This window comes from Orycteropus afer, unplaced genomic scaffold (genome assembly GCF_000298275.1).
Source record: "Orycteropus afer afer isolate SDZICR_OR568_19922 unplaced genomic scaffold, OryAfe1.0 scaffold00070, whole genome shotgun sequence".
In the NCBI taxonomy this organism is placed as follows: Eukaryota; Metazoa; Chordata; class Mammalia; order Tubulidentata; family Orycteropodidae; genus Orycteropus; species Orycteropus afer.
In genome coordinates, this window is record NW_006921657.1 from 11,368,828 (window position 1) to 11,394,196 (window position 25,369).

The following is a 25,369-nucleotide window of genomic DNA, read 5'->3' on the forward strand; positions in this document are numbered from 1 at the left end:
TCAAGTATAGCAGGGATTGTGGGGCTGGCGCGGGATCAGGCAGTGTTTCGTTCTGCTGTGCATGGGGTCACTATGAGTCAGAAACGACTCGACGGTACTTAACAACAACAACAAGCTTACATGTATCAATATATCTACAATGCTAAAACTTAGCTAATTTAATTTTTGAACCTTCTCATGTGCTCTGGGCAGAACTGTCATTAATACCCAGTTACAATGATGCTTCAAATCACGTGGTTTTGTCTCTACGCACTGCAAACACACATACTGTTGTTTTCCTTGCTGCCAGATTTATTTATTTATTTTTATTATGATTTGGGTGAAAATTTACAGAGCAAATTCACTTCATATAGCAGTTCACATATACTTTGTCTCATGACATTGACTACAATTTACCACAATGCAGCAGCTCCCCTCCCACTTCCTCCTGACAGTCGCCTCTTCCCTGTGTCCATCCCTCCATGGACCCCTGCCCCCTGAGCTATCTCCCTGTGCATAAACAGCTCTTCTTCTTCCCATGATTGTTCTCTCCAAGGAGTATATCTACCTCAGGTAAATGTTCAACTCCTATGTCTGTCTTTTGTTTGGCTGGAAGCCACAGTGTGGGTTCAATTCCAGACCTGAAGGGCAGCTAGGGGCCATAGTATCAGTGGTTCCACCAAGCTCTAGCAGATCAACAAACCTGGTCCCCCTTTTTTTTTCTTGCTGCCAGATTTTTATAGTCACTGTTGTTGTTGTTGTTATGTGCTGTCGAGTCAACCCTGACTCATAGCGACCCCTCCTTGGGTTTCCGAGGCAGTATCACTACGGAAGTAGGATTGCCCAACCTTCCTTCCGAGGAGTGGCTGGTGGGTTTGAACCACCAGCCTTCTGGTGAGCAGGCAAGTGTCTTAGCCACTATGCTACCAGAGCTCCCTTATAGTCACTAATTTTGTCAAATTTTTCTGGTGTTTTAGCTACAGTATTGTATTGTGGTAATCAGTATTTTTGAACCTATATAAATAACTTTTTGAGAATGAAGTAGTCATTAAAGGAAAAGGAGAAAAATTTTTTAAAAAAAGACATCTGTTCAGTTACTAATAATGTTGTCACAAAACCAAAAAGCCAAACCAAGCTGGAACATAGTAAATTACTTAGTATGGCTTTTCTACCCATAAGTCATTGTAAATTCAGTGGTGGAATGAGCAACTGAAGAGCTCCTGATTGTAAATGCTGTCCACCTGGGTTATTTCTGTTGGGCGTGGCACACGTAATGTTATGGGAGGCTCTCTCTCAGGTGCTTAGAATTCTGTTGTTATGATTGGTTGGTTTGGCCACTTTGGGGTTCAAAAGAAGGCCTCCTATAGGCAGAACTCTCTCTGACTGCTGGTTGAGGAAGATGTGCTGCTGAAAGAGACACGTGCTGCTGGGAAAGAGACGCAAGAAACACACGTTGCTGAGTAAGACACTGAGGGACATACACTGCTGGGGGAGAGACTGTGAGAGACTTGGCTGAGAGATGGTGGGCTGGAAGAGAGACTGAGCATTTTTTCCTGAACTTGAATTGTAGCCTGGTTCTTCCCTAATAAACCCCGTAATCTGTGAGTTCTGTGTGGTCACTGCAGCGAATTATCGAACCCAGGAGAGAGGTGGTGGGTGCTTTGGGAGGAACGGTGGGAGAAAGGGCTGGAGGGAGGCAGCATGTCTGGCCTGGCAGAAATAGGCCTTGGGCTATTGATGGTGATTCTGTCTGGCTCTTGTGGGATTAGAGGAGGTCAGAACATGTGGCCTCCTTGTCCTTTTTGCACAAGCAAACAAAAACAAACTCATTGCCTTCGAGTCAATTCTGACTCATAGTGACCCTATAGGACAGAGAAGAACTGCCTCATACAGTTTTCAAAGCTGTAAATCTTTAGGGAAGCAGATTGTCTCCTCTTTCTCCCACTGATTGAGTGGTGGTTTTGAACCACCAGCTTCTTTTCAGCAGCCCAATGTTTTAATCACAGCACCACTAGAGTTCCCTATGTTGTAACTAATAATGTTGTAATTCAATGTAGAAAGATTTTACAAAGCAATTTTGCTATTAGTATTCATATAATTTAATATTCCATTTAAGCAATTTATAACTGTATTTATCACATACTATTTTGTGGTTAAAATTGATAATCAACATTACTAAGGATTCTGTATGGTCTGATGTAGGAGAAAGTCCATGGCAGGTGGGTGTTTACACTGCACTGGGTGACACCAACTCTAGTGATGTTGCTGTATAAATAGAGAAAAAAGACATGCTTTATTTATAAAATGGTAGAAAAGGGTTTTCTAAGGCACTTATAACACCATGTCACTTATAAATGATTCCACTACACTACAAACATTCTTATTACACATGATTCACACTGAGTTGGCTGACACCACCCTAAAATCAGAAGCAAAAACATCAAGTTTTGTTTTTTAATGTATACGTGAGTGTGAAAGAGTATCCTATGTAAATTATTTGGGATGGTTCCTTAATGGTTGCTAGTGTGGTTCCTCAAATAGAGTATTTGTGTCTCTCTCTCTCTCTTTTTCAAACCTGTGAAGTTTTTGCTGCATAGGGTTAAATCTGTATTTTATGCTCCATGATTTCTAGCTAGTTCATTATGTTCTGTTTCACAGAGGTTGATGGAAGGAGGAGTTAATATCCTCAGCTTTCTAATAGCAGATGCTGAAAAGAATCACGCTTGTCTCTAATGGCACCGGCTCTCTAAGCCACACTGCAAGAAATATTATAGCCAACAGAGAGTTTCATTTTCAGTTTAGACACCCGTTATTTGATGTTTACAGGCCATTCCTAATTCTGAGTCCAGAATTTATGGTTTGTTCTGATGATTATCATCACAGCAATCTCCAGGAACTCGGCTATGCTTCATCAGGAGCTTTGTGCTTCTTTATCAGTCTTCCCTGACGTCGGGAACTGATATATAACACCACGTCCAAATCACCCGGGCTCCGGCAGGCTTGCTTTACGACTCCCCAGATGTCCGTCTCTTCTGGTGGGTAGGCCAGTCTGCACAGTCTCTGTGAGGGAGAAAGTTGGCTCTTGGGAAAGAGGAAACATCATTAAAAATATAAAAGCCTAACCATTTAAGACTCCAAAATCCTCTGAATCATCTAGATGGTATCATTGAAGTTAAATTTACTGAGTTTTGCTCAGTGCTAAATAATGATGAAACATAGGTGTTCTCTAGTTTGCCTCACAAGCCTAAGATCAAGAGTATTGTACAAATCTCTTCATGTGACAGTAAAAGAGTGGCAGTAACTGCTTCAAATTCATAAGCACATTTCAAGTGGTTATTTTATAGTTTGTCTTTTTGAATAGAAAGTATTTCGTTTTTTCTCTCAGATACCTGGGTGTTCTCCAGACTCTGTTCGATAGGATTAATTAAAGCTTACTGAAGGACTGTGGAATTAGCACATTCATTGTCTATAGAAGACTCACTTAATGAAACTGCAGTTTTGGAAGTATGTGGTGGCACATGCATCTATTGCACACCCAGCAGCCTAAATGATATTTCATTTTAAAACTTGCTGATTGGACTAAGAGTGATAATTTCTTTTGCCACCACTTCCTGCCTACTTTTAGGCTTTTGTTGTGGTGTGTCACTTGTCCCTCCTTCCTTCCAGGGGAACTAGGACAAACAAAACTAGACAAGAGACTGGGCTTGGTCAAAAAAGGCCTAAATTAAAGACCAATCATTAGACATCCCAGTTAATTGGCCTAATAAAGTGTTTAGAGCTTCTGCTTACTTCCTAGTTTGTTGTGTAGTGCCTGCGGTTTTAAAAGCTTGCAAGCAGCCATCCAAGGCACAACAGTTGGTTTCTATTTGTAGTTGGTTTCTATCTGTTTGCCTGGAGCAACAAAAAAAGAAGGAGTGTCAGGGATGTTGTTGTTGTTGTTGTTATGGTCATCGAGTTGCCCCGACTCATGTCGACCCCTCCTTCGGTTTCCGAGGCATCATCACTATGGAAGTAGATTGCCCCCATCTTTGTGCCGAGGAGGGTTTGAATCGCCAGCCTTCTGGTTAGCAGTCAATCATGCAATAGGAGGAGGAAATAGAATGTGTGGCTAATTGTCTCTGAACAACTGCTTCCTTTGCCAGAAGACCACAAGAACTGGATTGTTCCCAGGTAACATCACTGAATATTCTGATCAAAAATTCTATGGAGAAATCTTGACCAAAAGGAACAAAATGTAGAACAGAATTTCAAATTCTTGTGGAATTTAGATTTTCTACTGCCATAAAATAATCTTCAAAGCTTAAACCAAAAATATCTTCTGAAATCTTCTTAAAACCAAATAATAGTTTAGTTTAACTAGTAAAGAATGTCTGCTTTGAGCATTGTGTGCTTTTAAGATATGTTTACATGGGATCAAATTGATAGAAGCAACTCAAAAGATTAGATAGGAACCTTAGAGGGCATGAATTTATGCTAATGAGGAAGAAGCAACTCAGAAAAGGAGGGTGAGAATTGTTGCACAACTTAAAGAATTGCAATCAATGTCACTGAAATGTACATGTAGAAACTTGAATTTGTGTCTGTTTGGCTGTGTACGTTCTCAAAAAGAAAAATTCAAATAAATTATTAAAAATATTTCTGCACTTCCCTAAGAACTCACCTTCTGCAAGTGACAGTGTGAGGTAAAGAATTGCTTTCACTAAAGTAATTTGGCCTTTGTTCTTGTTTCCTGAGATAAACCTTAGAATTTCTTGAATAACGGAGGAATCTTTGTTATCTAAGACCTTGGGACAATACTTCAGGGTTTGTGCAAATGAGTGTATGTGTTTTTTTTTTTTTGGGGGGGGGTGGACATGTATGAAAGACAATTATTTGGCCTTGATATCATCTGACTTAAATGATGGGGAGCATAATCCAATCAATCACGTCTTAGCAGTGAGTTTCCAACAAAGGGTCTGGACATAGAAGCTCCATTGTCTTCCTGGTTGGTCATGCATGTGGACACTAGCTTGACTCTTTTGGGGACATGAGGACTCTGTTGGGAACTCTCTCTTCCCCCTTGATATTACCCTATGTATCTTTGTTTCTTTCTTTCTTTTTTTTTTCCTATAATAAAACTGTAATTGTAAGTATGGCTCTTTTTGAGTTCTGTGAGTTATTTAATACGGAAGGTTGGGCAATCTACTTCTGTAGTGATACCACCTCGGAAACCCAAGGAGGGGTCGCTATGAGTCAGATCCAACTTGAAGGCAGTGAGTCAGGTTGAATAATTTACTAGAACAACTGAGGGAGTAGTAAAAGCTAGCAGATCAGAAGTGAGAGGGCTATGAACACCTGACCTTATGACTGACATCCTGAAAGAGGAGGAGGACCCCTCTAAATTTGTAGCCAAAAGATCAGACATTAGGGTGTCATCTGAACTCCCAAACTTACAGCTGGCATCTGAAGTCTTAGGTCTACTTGGCAGTCTGAAGGATGGTGGCATTAAACTTGTGAGCTCTGACCTAGCTCTGGGGTGTTGAGAGTCAGAGAAAGAAAGAGGTACCTCATGGGCAGGTGGAATCAGAATTAAACAGAAAACGGAAAGTGAGGGTTTGCTATATCCTCATAGTTGGTGTCAGAAAAGGTAGATAACTGATTTGAGATTTATCCACTCAGAGGGAGAGACAGAGACAGAAAGAAAATGAAGGAGAAACCCACCAGAGACAGGGCCTTGAATGAGTCCTCCCTGCCTTCTATCCAACCTTACTGGATCAATTGCTCCTCCTTGAGGGGCCAAGGAATCAGGATTCATCCAACAGTATTTTCCTTTTTGGGAGAGAAATAAAAATACTCTTTCTACAGAGAAACACCACCAGGAGGCAAAAAAGGACTCCCAATGGTAATGTTTGGTACACAGTGATGGGATTTCATCTCTAGAAAGGATTCCATGAGGTCTGTTCCTTCCTTTATTTTATAGAAAAAGAAACTTAGACCTATGAAGACTGTGATTTTCCCAAGTTCACATGTCTAGGGACTAGAAAAGTTAAGACTTACACACTCTCTTTTCTGACTCACTAAATAGAACTCTTTTCTCCACATCATGTCCTGAAGGAAAAGAAGAAACTTAGAAAGATGTATTTAGGATTAGTCTTAGAACTATCATTTTCACTAGAAAAGGATGTTTTTGAAGTTATATCGGAATTTTAGATTTCCATCATCATTTTAGCAGGTGCCAAGTGAGTGTGGGACAACACTCTTAAGTTTCATCCGTTGCCTTTTGGTCCCTTTCTTTCTACTTGACTGATTTGAACACTATTCTCAGTCCTGTCCTCAGTGGAGGGGCAATAGTCTAGATATTTCTTAACAAATTCCCTCTTCCTTCCAACCTTTCCCAATAAAAACATGTGCAAAATGTGGGATGTTTCCCATACAACTTTGGGAATTTAAGATTAATGTAACAAGAATATAATAAATAAATAAAATTGATGTAACAAGGATATTGAAAATACAGATAAAATGAAACAATTACATTCTTATCTCTCATGGGCCCATAAATTTTATTATTAGTTTTTTCCCTAAACCTGGATGATAATTCAAGCACTTCCAATACTTTTCTAGTTATTCCTAGTTCCTCTGTTTCACTCCCTCTCTTTCTTTCTTTCTTTCTTTCTTTCTCTTCCTTCCTTCTCTCTTCCCTCCCTCCCTCCCTCCCTCCCTCCCTCCCTTTCTTTCCTTTCTTCCTTCCTTCTTTCCTTCCTATCCCTCTCTGGGGTGGAACCAGGGAAAGACAGACAGATAAGGGGAGGAGAAAAGTTCTTGCTGGATTTCTGGGTGTTAAAAGCTAACTTTTCTTTTGGACTTGCTGTTAAGTCCCAACAAAAGAAAACATGACACACCAGGCAAGTGATTTGAGGAGGGTGTATTACAGAGCTTATTTCATGTGTGTGGGAAAATTTTAATGGAACCAGCAAGGAATTCCACAGGATCTTAAGTCAAAAACTGCAGGGAGCCCTGACCACTCTTAGGGCCTGAAGGAACAAAGGTAGGAGTGGTTCCTGCTGCCTGAAAGGTATCTATATGAAATCGGCAGCCTAACAAGAGCTGTGGTCTTTGTGGAAGGACATAGTTAACTTGTAGCAACCCCACATAAAGGCTACCAGAAAATACATAACCCCACCTTGCTTTATCAGACACACCTGAAAGTACAGAATAAAAGATTATCTTTATGAAATCTGGGGAATGGGAGCAAAGATAATGATTAAAAAAAAAAAAAAAAAAAAAAGGTTGGTAAAAGGATTCAGAGAGGCATATATGGCACAGATGAGTTCATGGATTCCTTGGAGATACCCATCTCCCCTTGATATGAGTGACGTCTTTTCTCGTAGTTTAGTCTAGAAAACCAGCAGTCTCTACAACTCCTCTCAGCTTGGCTATTTTTGCTATTTAGTCAATAAATCAAAAAACCAAACTCATAGCCATCAAGTCATTTCTGACTCAGCAACCCTTTGGGTTTCCAAGGCAGTAAATCTTTACGGAAGTAGATTGCTCAGTCTTCCTTTTGCAGAGTGGCTGGTGGGTTTGAACCGCTAATCTTCTGGTTAGCAGTCAGATGCCTTAGGCACTACACCGCCAGTCTTGGGCAAAAACCAAGATGACCCAGGCCAGCTCACTTTTACTTGGGTCTCAGAGTTGGCCCATGGAAAATGCTCAAATATTAGACTTTGGCCACCTTTCCTTGTGCTTCTTCATCAGCAATTTGCCAGCTACCTCCCACTGATCAGATTTCTCAGTAGAGATTTTACATTTGTCTATTGAATCACATATCATGCTTACTAAATGGTCGCATTAAAGTGTCTCTTACCAGACTTGCAAGGGTGAGTAGGATGAAATCATAGAACAGCTTTCTCCAAAGAAACCCTCTCTGAAAAAAAATCCTCTGGAGTCTCTGTACACTTTGACTTTTGTCCTTTATTATAGATGTAAATTTCCCAAGTCACTTAGTGGGGGTTTTTATTCTTTCTTTTGAAAATCATCACTGTGTTCTGATACCCCAGTATGAAATACCTGTCCAGCATTCCTTGGTGATATAATTAAAGTAAAAATTAAAGTAATTTAAAGAGAAATAAAGAGTTGCAAATATTGGCTAGGTCTGGGAGTAGAGAAGAAGGGAGGGAATATTTTCCAGCAGGAGCCATTGGTGCCTCTCAAGTTACACTATGCAGATCAGTATTTATTCTGAATGCATATAAGTTAGATCCTGTGTATGAGGTTTTGTTCTCTTAAAATGTATGCACAAATCAAGTTTTATAACAAATAATACATTCAATAAGCTAAGAAGACTTGCTATAATAGAGAATGTATTTAGGCACTCTATTATAAAGGAAATTACCTACTAATTTATCTTAAAGGAAACTTACTTTTTCATATGCCAACTTTCTTTAAAGTGAACCTATCTGGATTTTACTTTTCCCTGTGCCAGAGGATCAGAAGCTCCTTTGAGTTATGAACCTTGAAAATGCTAAATGATAGAAAGTGTTTTAATCAGTAAAGAATAGATCCATTTACTCTGACTTTATAGTGTTAAACATGTCTGCGGGACACCGATTACAGTCAATAGTAAAGTGGAACCATTAAGCAGAATGGTAGATATCTATCTGTCCTATACTTATTAGGTATAAGCTATGAAATTATTTTGTTAGATACCCTTATCATTCAAATTCCATTAAGCCCACTGTTGGCTGAAGTTTGACATACTGAGTGTTATTAAACTATAATAACCTGACTTAGGAAACAAAAGGAGCAGGGATTAAACTAAAACGAGGGGGATGACAAGATAAAAAATTTAACAAGATCAATGGTACCTTAATTCTCTATCTCACACAACATGGTAAGGACAGAATATTTGCTAGAGAACAAGTTTTATTTAAAAGATAAAAAATTATTTATTTGGCTTATGTGTTTAATGCTATATTTGCTTATTAGCTTCTGGTAGCAGTTTTGTATAATATAGAAAAAGTTTTTGGTATAGTAGGTCACAGTATAATTGACAGAGTAAACTACTCCACTCTCTATTTTCTTAGTGTACTCTGTTTTTTTTTTTTCCTGTGATAGGAACTCTCCTGGACCTGGCTTCTGGGTCTGGCATCACAATACAAAGAGGATTTCTAGAATGAGCCAGATCTCATTTTGAAATGGGCCAGCAACTTCTGATGATGGCTCAATAAAGGGATTTTGGAAATTGAAGTATCTGTAAAGACATAATGTACAGTTTAACCATTAAGTGATATTAGAGGATTTGTGAATTTTGGCTTAGACAGCTTTATTTTGCTTATAGTGATAGTCATGAGTAAGAATTGACTCGATAGGAGTGGTTTTGGGGGGACGGTCTTAAAGATTACACTATTTTAGGGCCCGATGTCCTATGTAACAAGATATCTACAGTATTTTTTTAGGACCACAGGAAATCCCTATCAGACAGATCTATATCATGTCTCATATGCTCATTCTTCACTTACCCATTTTTTTTTTAAAGAAGATAATTCAAATCAATAAATACTGGACATCTATTACATCCAGGCACTGATAGGGTTAAAGCAGTAAATAAAATAGTTATGCTCTCTACACTGAAGGATCTTGTTAAATGTTAATTACATTGCCACTTATATTCTACATGCTTTATGTACATTAATGAGCTCTGGTGGGGCAGTGTGTAAGGCATTTGACTGCTAATCAGAAGGCTGGTGGTTCAAACTTAACAGCTGCTCTGTGGGAGGAAGATGTGGCATTCTACTTCCATAAAGAGTTACAACCTTGGAAACCCAAAAAGGGGAGCTACAAGTCAGAATAGACTCAATGGCAATGGAGTGGAATTTTATGTTTATTATCTCATCTAATTTTCACAATAATCCCATAAGTGAGGTATTGTAATCCCTATCCTATAGATGAAGAGACTGAAGCTTAGCTTCAGTAACTTGTATGTGGTCACTTTGTTAGTAAATCTCAAAAGTAAGATTTGAAGCACATCTGTCAGATACTAATATGTCAACTTTTAATAGCAATTTAAAACAAATGCCACTTGAAATGCAGTGAAACTGATGTGAAATGTCCTGGATAGGCTGAGACAATAAGTCCAGTTTCAAAAGCAGAAAAATTATTTTAAACTTCATTAATCTATAATGCCACAATTGGCTTACTTAGTTAATTTGATTGCAAAATTAGGTAGAATTCTTGTTACTTTGATCTCCAAAGTTATATATTTACCCAAACAGTTAAATTCAGCAAAGACACATACATTGGTCATAGACTGTGGAACTGAGGGAAAGTTCTATTGTGTCAAATAAAAATGTTCTTATCATGTTAAAAAAAATTGATAAGAATAACTACTAAATAAAGCTATCATTTTATAAAAGGACAAAAACTTCATCGTTGAAAAAAATGGAAATATTCTCAGATTAAAAGACAATCCTTAAGGTTTAATAGCACTCTATCATCCATAGGTTTATATTTTCACTGCATAAGTCTTGACACAAGTAAATAGTAGACAAATTATTAGTAAAAATTAATGTACACAATATCATTTGACCCTGCCCTGGACCTAAGAAAACTCTTTGATTTTGAACACTTTCTTCATTTAATAGTAACCATAGCATGATTCATAGGAAGAGTCACTGACCTAGGAACTGGTAAGATCTGAACCCATTAAAGCATGGATCTCAGCTTGTTGTTGTTAGGTGCCATCGAGTTGTCTCTGACTCATAGTGACCCTGTGCACAGCAGAATGAAACACTGCCCAGTCTTGTGCCAGCCTCACAATCCTTGCTATACCTGAGCCCATTGTTGCAGTCACTGTGTCTATCCATCTTGTTGAGGGCCTTCCCCTTCTTTGTTGACCTTCCACTTTACCAAGCATGATATCCTTCTGCAGGGAATGGTTCCTTCTGACAACATGACCAAAGTAGGTCATGGGTATTCTCAATGGGTATTCCATCAATTCCTGGAGCCTTGTTCTTCTCCATTTCCTTCAGTGCAGCTTTGACTTCTTCCTTCAATACCATTGGTTCTTGATCATATGCCACCTCCTGAAATGGATAAACATTGACCAGCTCTTTTTGGTACAGTGACTCTGTATTCCTTCCATCTTCCTTGATGCTTCCTACATCATTCAATATTTTGCCCATAGAATCTCTCAATATTGCAACTCAAGGCTTATTTTTTTTCCTCAGTTCTTTCAACTTAAGAAATGCCAATCATGTTCTTCCCTTTTGGGTTTTCCAACTCCAGGTCTTTGCACATTTCATTATATCAATTGTCTTTGTCTGCTAGAGCTGCTTTTTGAAATCTTCTGTTCAGCTCTTTTATCTTGTCATTTCTTCCATTTGCTTTAGCCATTCTCTACTCAAGGGCAAGTTTCAGAGTCTCTTCTGACATCCATTTTAGTCCTTTCTTCCTTTCTTGTATTTTTAATGACCTCTTGCTCTCTTTCATGGATGATGTTCTTGATGTCATCACAATTCCTCTGGTTTTCAGTCATTGGTTTCAATTAATCAGATCTAGTCTTTAAATGGTCTCTAAATTCAGGAGAGTTATTATCAAGGCCATGTTTTGGCTCTCATGGACTTGTTTTAACTGTCTTCAACCTCAACTTGAATGTGCATATGAGCAGTTGATGGTCTGTTCAACAGTCAGTTCCTGGCCTTGTACTGGCCAAAGTCATTGAACTTCCCTATCTCCTCTTGCCACAGATGTAGTCAATGTGATTCCTTTGTATTCCATCTGGTGAAGTCCACATATATAGTTGCTTCTTATGTTGTTGAAAAAAGGTATTTGCAATACATAAATCATTGGTCATGCAAAATTCTATCACACCATCTCCAGTGTTATTTCTATCTCCAAGGACATATTTTCTAACTACTGGTAACTGTTATTTGTTTCCAACTTTTGCATTCCAGTCACCAGTGATAATCAACATATCTAGATTGCATGTTTGGTCAATTTCAGACTGCATAAGTTGGTAAAAATCTTCAATTTCCTCATCTTTGGCTTTGGTGGTTGGTGTGTAAATTTGAATAATAGTAGTATTAACTGGACTTCCTTGTAGTTGTATGGATATTATCCTATTACTGACAGCATTGCTTCAGGACAGATCTTGAAACACTCTTTTGTGAGGATGAATGCCACACCATTCCTCTTCAATTGATCATTCCCAGCATAGTAGATCATACAGTAGTCTGATTCAAAATGGCCGAAGCCAGTCCATTTCAGCTCACTAATACCTAGGATATTGATCTTTATGGGAGCTCTGGTAGCGTAGTGCCTAAGGCACTTGACTGCTAACCAGAAGGCTAGTGGTTCAAACCCACCAGCCACTTCTTGGAAGGAAGATGGAGCAATTTACTTCCATAGTGATATTGGGGTCACTACGAGTCGGGTTCAACTCGACGGCACATGACAACAACAACTAACAACATTGATCTTTATGGGTTATTTCACTTTTGACTACTTCCAATTTTCCTAGATTCACACTTTGTACATTCCATGTTCTAATTATTAATGGAAGTTTGCATCTGTTTCTACTCATTTTGAGTTGTGCCATATCAGCCAGTAGAGGTCCCAAAAGCTGTATTCTATCCATATCGTTAATGTCATTTCTACTCTGAGGAGTCAACTCTTCCCCAGTCAAATTTTGAGTGCCTTCCATGCTGATGGGCTCATCTTCTGGCACTATATCAGACAATGTTTCAGGGCTATTCATAGAGTTTTCCAGTAATAAATTAGACTGTGTTTCACTGCTACTCATAAGGTTTTCACTGGCCAGTCTTTGAGAAGTGGATGGCTACTTCTTTCTTCTGAGTCTGTCTTGGCCCAGAAACTCTGCTGAAACCTGTCCACCATGGGTAACTCTGCTGGCATTTTGCAACACCACTGGTATAGCCTCCAGCTTCACAGCAACATGTAAGCCGCCACAGGAAGACAAACTGACAGACAAGTTTGTCTCCCTTAGTTGTTCTTAACCCCTCTATACCTGCCTATCTTGGCCTTAAAATAGAGCCGCCCCCAAGCTAAAAGCAGCCCCTAAGCCCCAGGCCCACCTACCTCAGGCCCCAGCCTTACTATAGAGTCACCCCCAAGTGAAAAGTAGCCTTCAAGCCCCAGGCATGCCTTCCTCGGGGCCCCAGCCTTAATATGGTGCCACACTGAAGTGAAAAGCAGCCTCCAGGCCTCAGCAAGTCTCAGCAAGTCTCATGGATCTCAGCAAGTTTAGTTTAATGCTAAATCAATGAAATTAATAACTCTGTCTTAAATTTCTCATGATTGAGAGCAGTTATTTCCAAAGTTTGCTAGGCTTGAGCAGACAGCAAATAGCTCTAGCAAGATGAAAAGAAAACTGGGAGGCAGGGATTGAGGTATATTATCAAATATACAGTAAATAGCTTGAAATGTAAATAGCGAAAGAGCCAGTGATTGCAAGAAACAAAGTGTCAGGTTAATCCTGACTTTTCCAGTCCCTCAGTTACCTGTTGGTCACCCACTGGGATGGATCTATGCATCTACACATACAGAGATATATGGCCAATTCTCCATGGCAACCTCTTTTAAAGGGAAAGCTGTGGTTTATATCCATCTCTGGGATTTAAGCAGGTAAGTAACATCACCAATAAAGTGATTTTATTTTTACTGCACTGCAAACCCACACATATATCTTTTATGTTTGGTTCATATCAGTTGAAATTCTGTGGTCTGGAATAAACATCTTTGGTCTGAGAACTGGCAATAGGCTGGAGCATCGTGTTTGAAGTACTTGACTAGACACTTCCTGGACTATTTATCAACACAGAACTCCAGCATCATATAATGTTAGACCTCGTAGAGACTCTAGAGACCATTTAGTACAGTGGCTCCTATAGATGTGGAGACTAAGGACAGAAGAGGTGATTCAACTTAGTTGGAGTCACCCAATGAGCTGAGTCACCTGTGTTTTCTGATCTACTAATTAGGTTTCATCCACCTACCAAGTTCATGTTATATCCTGTTGGAGAGAATAATGATACCTATCTTTGAACAAAAACACTGATTAAATGGAATATTTGAAAGCTAGAAGGATAAATGCTAGTTAATTTTATTAAAAATATAAATGTTAATTGTATTACTAGAAACAGTTTGAATATTATTTACTATTAATAAAAGCATGGTTAACCACCATTCTTTCATTTGTTCATTTATTCATAGCCATTAACTGAGTGCCAGACACAATAGTAGATACAAGATAATAGAGTCAAGAGTTGACAAATTAAAAGGTGAGGCCCGGTGTCAGTGAAAGATGTAAAACATCTCACGGACATTATAACTGAAATGTATAGAGAGATTGTAGAAACACAAATGAGAGGGGTTTTTGTTTGTGGGTTTGCTTGCTTGTTTGTTTTGTTTTTTTGATGTGGAGTTGTGTAGAGTCAGAAAGGTCATATAGAGTATGAGGCACTTGAACTGAACCACAAATTATGAGTTAAGTATTTTCCAGCTGAATGAGATGAAATGAGAACATTCTAGGCTAAGGAATCTGGTTTTGGAAAAGCAGAGAGAAATCAAACAACTGAAGTAGTTCAGGAAATGTGAGTATTTCTAACAATGGAGACACTAATGACAAGTATAATAATAATTGCTAACATCTCTTGAGCACTTAAAAGTTGTCGTTCCTTGTACAACTTTTATTTCCTTACATTATCTCTGTAATATAGGTGCTATATTGTCTCCATTTTCATAGATAAGGAAGCTAAGACCTCCCAAGATTAAGTAACTTGTCTAAAGATGTATAATGATCAAGTGATGGAGACCAGATTCAAACACAGTTCTGTCTGGTTCCAGACTCTTCTGTGCTATTCTCCTCATTATCGTATTTAAAAATAAATTTATATTTTCTAAAAAGTATAAATATGAATTTGGGTTTAAATTATAACACATTCAATTAGTTACAATGTTGTGGATTAAGCCTGTGACTAGGCTCAGCTCAACCTCACCTTACCGTTTAATACGTGTCGTCTTGGGGAAACATAATTGAAATGATTGAGTTTCAATGACTTCATATGCAAAATTGTGAAGAGTTATCATGAATATCACATGAGACAATGCATGCAAAGGACCTTTCCAAGTACCTAGTACATGGTAGGCATTTCAAATGTTGATTCCCTGTAAAAGTCCTACTTTATCCCACAGGTACCTGGGCATAACAATTTATTTTTTTTCGAACAATACAAAATAGTTCTATACAGTTACAGTCTTCAGCCTTTTGCTGATTATTTTTCTTCCTGTAGTTATTAATTTTTTGCACTTATTTTTGCATCTGTACTTGCATATATGTAAGTCCTTCTAATAAACTTCTTTTGAAAGCTTCATTTCAAATATTAGAATTATTTAAAAATAATTTTTAGTTTTGTTTCACAGATGATAGTTTGAAAAGATTTTTAATCATGCCTCATCAAGGTGTTGTTCTAATATTCCATTTAGTACAGTGGCTTTCTAGAATTAGAAATTTCATTGTTTCATGCTTGTTTTCTGTGCATCTTTCATGGCTGAAAAATGTGGACTAGAATCTGTGCCTCTGCTACGTGATGAGAGTAAAGTATTTTTAAAGCTATTTCTGCAGAGAAGAACTAAGGTTAAGGGCATCATCATTCATCTTTATCATGAAATAAAGATTTCCCACTAAATAGGAAATGTGTCATTTTAAAAGATTGACAAAAATGGCACAATTTGAAAAATAAAAACAAAGCTATAACATAAAACAAAATAAAAAAGTATGTTTTTGCTGTTTAAATCCCATGCAGGACTCTTCTCTGTACTGATAATATTTTCATTTGATTATGAATTAGAAAAATATGTATTTTCTTTAAACCTTGTCCTTTAGTTCTTGAGGCTTCATAGTAATTTTTTTTTTTTTTTGTCAGAACCTTAGCCTTCCTAGTTCATGTATCTCCTTTTAGTTGCACTATTGCACATTTGCATTATACATGTGTGCTTCCAATACATTTTCAATGTCAACTTGATGGCAGTGGGTTTAGTTTTAGTTTTATGCAAGAAATGGTCTTGTAAAAGTAACAAGTAATTCTATAATTCTTCTTTTTAAGGAACATGGCCCTTTTATAGTATTTTGAAGTTAGAGGAGAATGTAGGGACAACTTGGGGCAACCCTTTGTGTTTTAAGGGTGTGGAAGTGTTAAAAATATGGGATTTTCCCAAGATACCCTTATTCACTCTTCCTTTTCTCTGCTCAACAATTCTTTTGAGGTGCAAAGCACTGTGATAGATGCTATGAGGGGTACTATGTATGTAAGTGGTTTCTCTCCCTCAAGGATCTTACAGTCTGTAGTCACAGAGACATATGCAAATAAGCAATTAATTATAGTACAAATACTAATGACAGGTGCACCCCACAAGTTCTTCACCAGTTCCAAAACAAGTCATCATCCTCACATTCACCTGATTTTCAACTGGAAGTGACCATTTCAGTTCACAGCACCATTATCCAAGCAGTTATCACTGTGAAGAACCTGGACAATAGCCTAGATTGCTTCTTTCTGTCACCCCTTAACACTCACCAGTCATCGCACTGCTCAGGTTGTCCATACAGAGTCCTCAAATCTGTTTACTTTGTTTCATTCCAACTGTCATTGTGTTCGTTTCAACACTTCTCATCTCAATCTGGACTATTACTGCGATCATCTAACTCTTCTATTTGTTTCTGTTTTTAACCTTTTCTAATAAGTAGTGTAGACTTCAGCCAGTTTGATGTATTTGAAATACTGGTAAGATTATGTCATTCACGTGCTTAACTTCCATGTATAATCAAATTCATTTCTTGGTGTGGCAAAGATGGCCAGGGTCTGATGTCCAAGTCTCTCAAAGTTTTTATAGTAGTTACAAAATAATTTTTTTCTACTAGACATGAGCACTGAGGAGGTTGGAAGTTTTTGTCTCTTGCTCACTATTTTTGTTTATCTGAAAAGTAACCTTTATAAAAGTAGGCATTCATTATATGTTTGAATAATTAAATGTATGTTTTTGAATAGTAATGTTTAATAGAACTCTTTGCAATGATGGGAATGTTCTTTCTGTGCTGTCTAATATGATTGCCACTAGGCACATGTGGCTACTGAATACGTAAAATTTAGGATCTGAGGACTTAAAGAAACTGAAGGAATGAAAGGAGTTTGATTTTAAATGATAATTTTTTTATTAATTTAAATTAAAATGGCCATATGTGGCCAAAACCCGAAAACCAAACTCACTGACACTGAGTCGATTCTGACTCATAGCGACCGGTCCTTGGGTTTCTGAGCTGGTGTCTCTAAGAAAGTAGATTGTCCAGTCGCTAGTGGCTACTATTTTGTTAGAAAATTCTCCCCAGCAGAGCCCCAAGAGGAAATATATGGAGCATCCCAGATAGAATAACTTAAGGAAATTTTATTTTATTTATAAAGAGACTTCTTCCAAATGTGTGGGCTGGTTTAGGGATCCATAAGAAAGAGTGAAGTTAACTGTGGTTAGTTGTTATTGTTGTTATGTGCCATAAGTCAGACCCGACTCATAACAACCCCTCCTTGGGTTTCCAAGGCAGTATCATTATGGAAGTAGATTGCCCAAACTTCCTTCCAAGCAGTGGCTGGTGGGTTTGAACCGCCAGCCTCTGGTTAGCAGTCAAGTGCCTTAGGCACTATGCTACCAGAGCTGGGAGGAATAGAAGGACAGATTACATGGAAAGTCTTGCAAATCAGATCACACAGGCTTTGAAAACAGAAGGAATGAGGGCTTTTAAGCAGGACAGGTCTATTTCTTTTTGCTTTATTTATTTTTATGCCATGCAAAAGGAATAAAGAGGCAGAAAATGGTGGATCTCATTGGGGCAATATTAACAATATGCAATAATGATTTAAATGAAATTATGTTGAATGAAGTTCATGCTCAGAACTGTTCTTTTCATCATAATCTTCCCTGAAATTGGTTTGCAGATGAAGAAGATTACAAATATATAAATAAATACACACACACACATACACACACAAACACATATAATCTTCTTCATCTGCAAACCAATTACAAGGAAGATTTTGAGGAATATATATATGCATTTATGAATATATGTGTATATATGAATATATATAATGCAGTGCTCATCCCTGCTTTGTTTTCTCTTGTCTTCCTTCCTTGGATTTCACCATAATTGGTCCCTTTTCCATTAGTAGGACTGTCCTGACTTAATGATACCTTGCATCAAAGTTTTTTCAAGCACTTGAGAAGTAGGCAGGTTCTGATGGTTATCTGTGGTTGTATTTTGATGTCCTGTCCTCCCAGTCCCTTACTTCAGCATACAGCATTCACCTTAAGCCCTAGCTCATTGCTTGATGATTTGTTAAGGCTTTGAAAACAGAAGGAATGAGGGCTTTTAAGCAGGACAGGGCTATTTCTTTTTGCTTTATTTATTTTTATGCCATGCAAAAGGAATAAAGAGGCAGAAAATGGTTTGACTGAAGCCAAATAAATCTGGATAAATGGAGCAAGGACCCAATAAAAAGCTGGAGGTGAAAAAGAAGAAAAGTAGGGGGTGGGGAGAGAAAGTGACGGGAGAAGGGAGAACTTTACATTGCCTGTAATGACAGGGATTGTTTATTATTGCCTAGAGAACAAAATGTCTTTGACCCAATGAAACATTTTAAACTAAGTTTCAGTTTTGGGTAGAAATTAGGAAATCATCTTTATGGTCCTTATTGAATCTTTTCATGCTGTCACTTGTCATCCATTATTAAAGCTTTGTATGCCACTGCTGCTAGCCCTGAGAAGGCTGACATCGTTTAGTTGTTCTGATGAATCACACCGCAGAAGCGAGAGAGCTTTTCCAGCCAATACAGCAGGAGTTTCCCATAGTGCTCTGGAGTGTGTGTGTTGTCTTTCTGTCCCATTCATGCCCCCTTTTGACTATCTCTGCTTTCATGGAGAAGTGGAGAGATAGAAGCAAGAGATGATACTAAATGAAACTGGAGAGTAACAGATAGGTTCTTTCATAAAATTAGAAACTGTCTTATACCCCATAGTATAGCTATTTATGCCATCTCCTTATATAGCTCCAAATTAACTTTTCACAATTCTCCATGACTACCATGGAGAATAGGAGTCCCTGGGTAGTGCAAATGCTGAAGGATCTGGCTACTAACCAAAGTGTGGTGGCTTGAATTCACCCAGAGTCACCTAGAAAGGCCTGGCCATCTACTAAAAGATCACAGCTATTGAACACCCTGTGGAACATCATTCTTTTCTGAAACAAATAGGGTAACTTTGAGTCAGAGTCAATTAGATGACAACTCAGTTGACTTTGGTTTTAGCATGTTGGATCTGTTAAGATAGCCACAAACTTTACCTGGGTTACTTTCACCTGGGTTGCTCCTGTTACACCGACATCCAGAATTTCATTTGTTCTCATTGAAATTGCCTAATTTCAGTCTCTCCTATCTGCCCTCCCTTTCCCCTATTCCCTCACTAGGCATAATATCCATCCTGTGCACATTCCACACTCACTTTCAGAAATACAGTGTGGTAAAGGGCTTAGGTGATTCTACACTATCTCACCCTAGAGGTATCTGGGAATATGTGGGGCCAATTTTTGGTTGTCACAGTGTCTGTAATTGGTATTGGCATTTAGTAGACAGGGGTCTAAGGATACTATGCATCCTGCAGTGGATAGAATGGTCTCAAATTATGGTGATTTTTCCCACATTAAATAGCAGTGACTGCTGCTGAGGAACTCTTGAGGTTCAGGTGGGGGCCAGCAACTTTGGCTAATACAGGCTTTCAGCTGTGCCTTGAGGACTCCCTTATGTTTGTCCAAGCAGAACTGTGCTCTTTTCGCTGGTTGATATTTTGGAAGTAGATTGCCAGGCCTTTCTTCTGAGGTGCCCTTAAAAAAAAACAAAAAACAAACTCACTGCAACTGAGTTGATGCCAACTCATATGGACACCATTGGGTTTCTGAGGCAGTAAATCTTTATGGAAGTAGATTTCTCCACCTTCTTTCCATGCAGTGGCTGGTGGATGGGTGGTTTCACACCTTCAGTTAGCAGCCAAGTGCATTAGAGCTGGATGCTAAAATCATCTCCACAATCTAGTGTGACCCCTTCCTGGCACAAAGTAGGTCCCTAATAAAAATGTCTTTCATTTTTAATCAGGTTGTTAGTTTTTAAACTAGCCTACTCCATTCAATATGTTCTATGTTAGTCACTATAGGGAACAGAAAGAAATTTAAGATATTTTCTAGCATCAACATTCTAATAGTAAGAATGATAAAATAGGTACAGAAACAAAATAAGTTGGAGAATTCAAAATGCTAGTGATACAAGGAGGGATGATAGTTTATTTTTGAGCAGGATTGTTAGGGAACTTTTTTTGGAGAGCTTAAAAGCTTCCTCCCTCCTCCACTTTGGGAAAGGCAGCTGAGTCTCGCTCCTCTCTCTTTGTATTTATTTACTTATTTAAACATTTTATTACTAACAGCAAATTAGTTTTCTCAGTGAATTGTTCTTTGAGAATAGTTCACTGAACACATTGTTCAATGACATTGGTTGCAATTCATGCAATGTGTCAGCACTCTCCCCATTTCCTTCCTGGCTTTTCCGTTACCATTTGCCCAGTTTCCCTGTCCCTCCCTGTTTTTTCATCTTTGCTTTGGGACAAATATTGCCATGTTGATATCATATAATTGATTGTTCTGATGGAATACATTCCTCATGCTGTTTGTTTTACAGCATAATATGTTAATTGGCTGGAAGATGGCCTCTGGGAGTGTTTTCAGCTTCAAATTAGAAGGTTTTCTCAGGGAAAGTCTCAAGGGTTCTTCTACCATCTTTCCAACTAGTCTTTCTCTTCTTTTTTTTTCTTTCATCTTTGAATTTTGTTCTGCTTTTTTTTTTAACCCATTCTCACTGGAACCTTCTATTGTGGTCTTGGTCATAGTGGTTCAGCGGTTGGTAGAAGTAGCAGGCACCATCTATTTCTTCTGGTCTCAGATTAGAGGATGCAATGATTATGTGAGCCATTAGTCCTTTGGACTAATTGCTTCCTTGGGTTTTCATTTTTCTTAGTTCTCCTATGCTCCCAGTGGGAAGTGATCAGTAGTTACTTATTAGATGGTCACTTGCTTTTAAGATCCCAGGTGCTATTCATCAGACTAGGATGTAGAAGATTATTAACTATATTTTCCCAATTGACCTAGATTTCCCTCCATCAGGGAGGGTTTTAAAAGGTGGATTTTGAGGAGATGCTTCCTGAAGTTGGAGGTAAATTCCATAGAAAAGTTTGTAGGAAGACATAGAAAAGTATAGGAAAATAGTCTTACACTACAGTACTGTAAACAATACTTGAGAAGATGTGGCAGAAGTTAAGACTAACAGGGTAGGTAAGGACAAGTGTGGATGGTCTTGAATGTCTTGTGGAAGGAGTCTTTCTGCTTGACGGTATGGATTTATGTATGAGTTTATTCATTGGTGGTAGTGTCTGATAGTGCTGCCTCATGGTCTATATTTTGCCTCAATGTCCTTATCCATGGAGTCCATGCTGTAAACTTTCCCAGTTATCAGTATTTAGAATTGCCTGCCTGATTTTCAAGGTCTCCTCTCAAGAACCCTTTTCAGTGTATTAATTTAAATAGCAGCAATTTTCCTAGAGGTGAATCACATAATGATTTTTTTCAATTTCTTTTATAGTAGATATCACTGAAAAAGTATATGATTAGATTCAATTCAGTTGTCTTCCACAAAAATAATATGTAGAAAATACCAACCAAGGTGACTCTCTTGTGGCTTAATAGACTAAAGATTTAGGTTAAGGATAAAATAGAGAACTTTTCTGCTCTAGGAAAGAAAAGGTATTGTGCATATTATCTTAAAGAGCCAAAAACAGGGTCCAGTTCTTACTTGAAACAATTTGTTCTTGGCATAGTGTCAGCTAAAACTGTGGTCAACTTTTGAAAATTGTGTGAATTTGCACTGCATATTTTATTTAGTGTTCAGCAAAACTCCAATATGGCTCTGAATAACTTACCCAATACATTGTGAAAATGACTTCAGAAACTCCCACAGAAGTTGACAAATTGGGCATCTAATGCTTTTAAGCTAATTGCCTGTTTAGTGGGTAAAGGGTTGACTTTTAAGAATGAAGATCAGCATTTCATGGAGATTATGTTCTGCCTACTGCCCACTAAATACAACCCAACCCTGTATCAGAAATATAACAGAAGCCTTAAAGAAGAAAATAATGTGAACTTTTTTCACCATTCTAGTCTTAAGTGAAGTGCTTATGAATCATGTGCAATATCCTAGCAGTTTTGAAACCAGTTCTTGAATCTTCAAGCTGTTATTTTCAGGAAATTTAGAAAGCAAATTGCTAAGTGATACAGACTATTTTGATACCACTGCTTATGTCATCTATTCTTCCTTCCTTGCAGACTGGAAAAAAGGAAAGGAGTAATACGCTGAATATCGCCATAGACAACATGTGCAAGAAGACAAGAGACCTCCGCAGACAGGTGAAGGAAGAGAGAGTTATGGAGACAAAAACGTACATAGCAAAATGCTTCTTTTGCTGGAATAGTTATTTCTTGTTTATGACCAGTTTAAGTTAATTTATGCGATAGCACAAAAAGAAAAACAAATACACTTACTCCTCACTTAGCAACTCTCTTGTTATCTGACATTTCTCATTGATGGCAATAGTAAAAAAATTATTATCAAACTATTTAGTGCATTAATGACATACATTTCTGGCAGTGATGAATGCTGAGGTGAGAGTAATATTGGCTACAATGGTTAAGCTTTTGTGTCAACCCAGCTGGCCCATGATTCTTGGTAGTTTGGCAGTTATGTAATTTTGTGATCTGATGTGATCATCCTCCATTTTTGCATAATGCTGATTTTTGCATAATGATCTAATCTTTAGAACCCAATCTTGCTGGTGAGGAGTTGGTTGTTTAGTTCTCACATGTACATACCTCTGTTAGGCCAAAGCAAAACCAAGCCACCAACATTTCAGTTAGCAGCTTCCTCCGGGGTGTCAAGCCCTGATGAGACAGCCTAATAAGACAACCGAAGTGACAGAACCTGCCCAGACTGGAAAGTCCCACGCAGTGGCAAACTTCCTCTTCTGAAGCCCCCTCACGCTAATTAAGTACAGACCCATGCTAACAGCTAATTGGACTCCACCGTTTCCTTAGTGTCCCCACTTAGGTCCTCCACAAGACTATAAACCCTCCCCTCCCCAGCCAGGCGGTGCGACTTACCGGGCCCCTCTCAGGGACCCGTGAACCTCGCCCGGGGCCCTCTTGGGGGCCCATAAACCTCACCCGGAAACTCAGAATAAAATCTTCTCTTTAACCTCACTTTTGTGCATCCTCTTCTTCTTACTGTGGCCTTACAACCTCGAACATTTTTGTGGCAAATAAAATAGACAAAAGATTGTGGACTTTAATATCAGACAGAATTCCATTCAAATTCTACTCTGCCTTTATCAGCTCTGTGATCTTGAGCACAGATTTCATCTCTCTGAGTCCATTTTTCACCTATAGAGTGAGATTGATAGTGCATTGTAGGGCTGAGGGGATTAAATAAAATGCCCATCCATGTCTGAAGGAGCTCTGGTAGCATAGTGCATAAAGTACTTGACTGCTAACCAGAAGGCTGGCAGTTCAAACCCACCAGCCACTCCTTGGAAGGAAGGTTGGGCAATCTACTTCCATAGTGATACCACCTCAGAAACCCAAGGAGGGGTTGCTATGAGTTAGGGCTGTCTCGACAGCAAACAACAACAACAACAAAATCCATGCCTGGTATATAGTAAGTTTCTAGGGAATGTTGGTAAGTTAATTTTATTAAAAACTGAATTCATATATGATTGATATAATTGCTATTACTTAATTGTACACATGAAAATTGTTGAATTGACAATTTTTTTACAACAACAACAAAAAAAAAACCTCAAATTTATCATCCAAATGCTTACAGAAAAGTTATAATTCAGAGATCCCATTAATTATCCAATGAGCTCTGTTGGTGCTGTGGTTAAAGCATTGGGCTGCTAACCAAAAGATCAGTGGTTCAAACCCACCAACTTCTCTATGGGAGAAAGATTAGGCAGTCTGTTTCCATAATGATTTATAGGCTTGGAATCCCGATGGAGGTTGCTTCTGATGTTTTTCAGGATACTTCAACATTAGTTTCTGTTTAATTTGAGGCTAATTTTGCACCTTAGGTTATCAGGACCATAGAAACCAGAAAAGATTTCTGCCACAATTCTTCCACAAGTTATTTTTTCTTCCCAGAAATATGGAGGCTAGTTTTCAAGATCTTTGCCTTCCATTCCATCCCTCTATTTAGCTACCAGAGTATTTTCTCATGTGAAACTTTAACAACTTTGTCACCATTAACCAATGAAAGAGGGTCAAAAAGCTTTTCAACCATAAGCTTTTAATACAATATATTATTAGAGTGTAATGGGAAGATTTAGTAAAATGAGGTGATCAATCTTTTAATTCAGAAGTAGTTTTGGAAATTAAATAAATAAGGATCCCCAGCCAGTTAACATTAGTTGTGTAAATATCCAGTTTGCAAGGTTGGGGAAAATCATAATTTCTCAACTTTATAGCTTTAATGTGAATTCTTTTTCTGCTGTCAGCACTTATTAGCACTTAGAATCATGGAATGTAAGGGCTGGAAGGGGATTAACACAGTTCATCTTACAATGCAGTTGAGAAATCAGGCTGATGCGGTGAAGAAACCTTCTTTAGGAGGGAGAGGGCCTCTAGTCAGAACCTACACCTGGACCCAGGGATTCTTACCCTCAGTGCTGTCCTCTGTTTTCCTTGTATGACTTCTGTTCTTTGTTATTCTTCAGGATTTCTAACCTATCAGCTCCTCTCAGCATTCAGTGAAGATGTTTCTATGAGCTATAAGCAGTTTTGGCTTTCATTCCTGCCTTATCCCTCTATATTTCCTTCAGCAAAGCTATATGTAAAGAGATGGTCTACATGTATACCTCCAAAACTTTTAGTGTCATTATTTTCTAAAAGAATATAAAGAAAAATTACTCCCTTGTGTACAGAGTTGCCAAATTTGGCAAATAAAAGTCCTTATATTTTAAAATAATAGTTATTTATTGGAATAGTGTCTAAGGCATGTGACTTCTAACCAGAAGGCTAGAAGTTCAAACCCAGCAGCCTCTCCTTGGAAGGAAGATTGGGCAATCTGCTTCCATAGAGATACTGCCTCAGAAACCCAAGGAGTGGTCTCTAGGAGTCAGATTTGACTCCATGGCAGGGAGTTTGTTTTTTCTAATTTATTGGAAATTCAACTTTAACTTGAGTCCTATATGTTAACTGGCA

General features: G+C 38.2%; 1 protein-coding gene across 1 annotated transcript in view; it reads left to right on the plus strand.

The window, feature by feature from the left end:
• CTNNA3 (catenin alpha 3) overlaps positions 1-25,369 on the plus strand; it is a gene marked incomplete at its 3' end in the record, with an annotated part of 1,944,816 nt that overhangs the window by 1,120,069 nt on the left and 799,378 nt on the right. Inside the window, exon 7 of the mRNA XM_007940725.2 lies at positions 22,442-22,522. Coding sequence (XP_007938916.2) covers positions 22,442-22,522 — 81 coding nt within the window. The remainder of the gene's footprint in view (positions 1-22,441; positions 22,523-25,369) is intronic.